General features: G+C 34.6%; 1 protein-coding gene across 1 annotated transcript; it reads left to right on the top strand.

Annotated features, from left to right (window-relative positions):
- Window positions 1-1,061: 1,061 nt before the first annotated feature.
- LOC142224700 (uncharacterized) lies at window positions 1,062-2,344 on the top strand. The gene is made up of 2 exons (XM_075294485.1): window positions 1,062-2,280; window positions 2,322-2,344. The coding sequence occupies exons 1-2, from the start codon at window positions 1,062-1,064 to the stop codon at window positions 2,342-2,344; spliced, it is 1,242 nt and encodes a 413-aa protein (XP_075150600.1).
- Window positions 2,345-2,745: the final 401 nt, after the last annotated feature.

Raw genomic sequence — 2,745 nt, 5'->3', positions numbered from 1 at the left:
TATAGTATGGCGAAAGAATTTTCAACTACCAGTTAAGAAATTTTTTAAGGAAATTTCCATCGTATTTTGTAGGCTATGAACTAAATGATTGCTACTTAAAATTTGTAAAATTTCCTTCCGAGTAGTTAATTTTCGCCGAAGATACGAAAAATGAACTAAAATTCTGGAAAATTCTTGTAATAAATTATTGTAAAAATCTTCTTAAATTTACAAGACACTTTTTTCTGTGTAGATTTATGGGTAGAAGGATACACCAAAATAAAGGAAATTTGATTTATTATTCTATTATAAAGCAAAAAGGCACAAAACGGCCACTCTTAATATATAAATTTAAAAACTGTAACAAACCATATGAAATTCATTCCACACATCTAACCGGATTATTCAAAAAGCGTATTATTATTAATATTTTGTCGCATATCCTTTAGCATATATTACAGCTTCTAGTCTCTTTGGTATTGAAGACACAAGATTTTTGCAAATTTGAGTATCCATATTGATCCATGCTTCCAAAATAGATGACTTGAGCTCCTGGAAATTTGAATGCCTCTGTTGGTAAATTTTTCGTCCAATTTCGTGCCAAACGTGCTCGATAATGTTGAGATTGTGTGTCTGTTGGTGTATTTTTGTGTGCAAAGTACAGCTAGCAGTTTTATTCCGATTGTCCTACAATTTGGTATAGGGTCCTTGTAGTGTCTTTCACATCTGCATTGGAATCTCTATTTGTTATACAGGTTTCAATCTGTCATCACTTCATCCTTTTTATATACTTTTATTAATATCCATTTTAAGTACTAAACTTCGCGTTACATAGCAGCCATTTTTTTAAATCGTTACAGTATAGGCTTAACACTCAATCAGCTAGCGTCGTTACGTAATTGATCATATTGTCTTTTTATTGTTTAATAAAGTAATAGTTATGTTTTTAATATGACATTACGTGTTCATCATTATTTCATAAATGGATTTTGAGCGGTAAAAACACAACAATTGGCGACGAGGATAAAACCGTATAATCAAGTGCATTTCGAATTCATCAAAATTAACAAAATCAAATAACAATGGCTGACGAACAAATGAAAAAATTGCTAGAAGCAATAACATCTATGACTTCTGCATTGGCACAACAGCAAGCAACGACCAGCACAAGCATCAACATAATTTCTAACTTTGAGCCGTTCAACCCAAATACAGAGACATTTCAAACCTATAAAGAACGACTGGAAATACATTTTCAATTAAAAGGAGTTTTTGACAACAAAGACCTTTGCGCAAAGTTGTTGTTGCAGTACGTGGGTAGCGACAACTACACGACATTATCAACATTAGCGGCACCAAAGTCCGTATCGGATATGAAGTATGAGGAAATAATTTCACTTCTAGAGCAACAATTTTGTCCGAGGAGAAACATTCTTGTTGAGCAACATCGTTTTCTTTCTGAGGTGCAGAACGAGAACCAGACAATTGCTGATTTTGTTACAACATTGCAGAAAAGAGCATCAACATGTGAGTTTGTGTGTGTGTGTCAGAAGTCGGTTGCAGATATTTTTTCAAGAGCACAGTTCATCAGAGGTCTACGCGACAATACAATACGGGAACAGTTGCTTCAAAAACCGGAGGACTCTTTCAGCCAAATAGTGGAAAAAGCAAAAATTTTAGAAGCTGCAAAAATAAATTACAACGAAATATCAAATACAACCAGTGATGTGCATCATATGCGGCAATCGACAATCGATCATCAGAAGAGTGGTAATCGATATCAAAATAAGCGGTCGGCGTTGCCACTTAGCACTAAAGTCAATTACAAGGATTTGGGAATAGAAGGGTTATGTCTAAGATGTGGTAAAGGTAATCACCTATCGAACGAGTGCAAAATCGATAAAAACAAACTTCGATGTTCCATATGTAAGAAGGTAGGTCATGTTAAAGAAGTGTGCATAACAACAAAATTGCAGCAACGTAAACAGAATTCATATACAACATCATATGTCGAATCGTATTCATCGGATGACGATGGTATTAATCAAATAATCGACATTTATAATAAAACAATAATACCATCACCAGAATTAAAGAAATTTTTCACAACAGTACTCATCAATGGGCGCAAGCAAACCTTCGAGGTAGACTCCGGTGCAGGGTATACATTAATACCAAAATCTGACTTCGATCAATTAAACTTAAAAATACCAATCGAAAAAACATCAATTGCATTCCGTTCGTATACAGGTGATATTTTTGTGCCAATTGGAGTTGTTAACGTAAAAGTTGTTTACAAAGGTAAATGTTCAACGGAACAAATGTACATTGTGCCTCCGAAGCATACGCCGTTATTAGTGAGTGAGTGTGGATAAGGCATCTGAAAATCAATTTAAATGACCTGGATTGCAATGGAACTGAGGTAAACAGCTGCAAAGAAATAAACACAGATCAAATGGTAACAGAATTAGTTGAAAAATATGCCGACATATTTGAACAGAAAGTCGGTTGTATACCAAATTTAATTTGCTCTCTTAAATTACAGGATGGATCGAAACCAGTATTTATACGGGAAAGACAAGTTCCTTTTGCTCTTCGAGAGAAAGTTGAACATGAACTTGACAACTTGGAACGTGATGGTATAATTTCAAAAATCAATACAAGTAACTGGGGATCGCCGTTGGTAGTTATACCGAAACCAGATGGTAATGTACGACTCTGTGTCGATTACAAAATTGCTGTAAACCCGCAATTGGAGTCAGCACA

Source organism: Haematobia irritans, chromosome 2 (assembly GCF_050003625.1).
Source record: "Haematobia irritans isolate KBUSLIRL chromosome 2, ASM5000362v1, whole genome shotgun sequence".
Lineage (NCBI taxonomy): Eukaryota > Metazoa > Arthropoda > Insecta > Diptera > Muscidae > Haematobia > Haematobia irritans.
The sequence above is the reverse complement of the archived record's forward strand: the minus strand, read 5'-3'. Positions and strand labels throughout refer to the sequence as shown.

Excerpts from the sequence above, each read along its gene's own strand:
- LOC142224700 (XM_075294485.1), top strand. The coding sequence starts at position 1,062 with ATGGCTGACGAACAAATGAAAAAATTGCTAGAAGCAATAACATCTATG. Across the intron at positions 2,281-2,321 it reads CGTAAAAGTTGTTTACAAAG|CATACGCCGTTATTAGTGAG; the intron begins GTAAATGTTCAA and ends GTGCCTCCGAAG.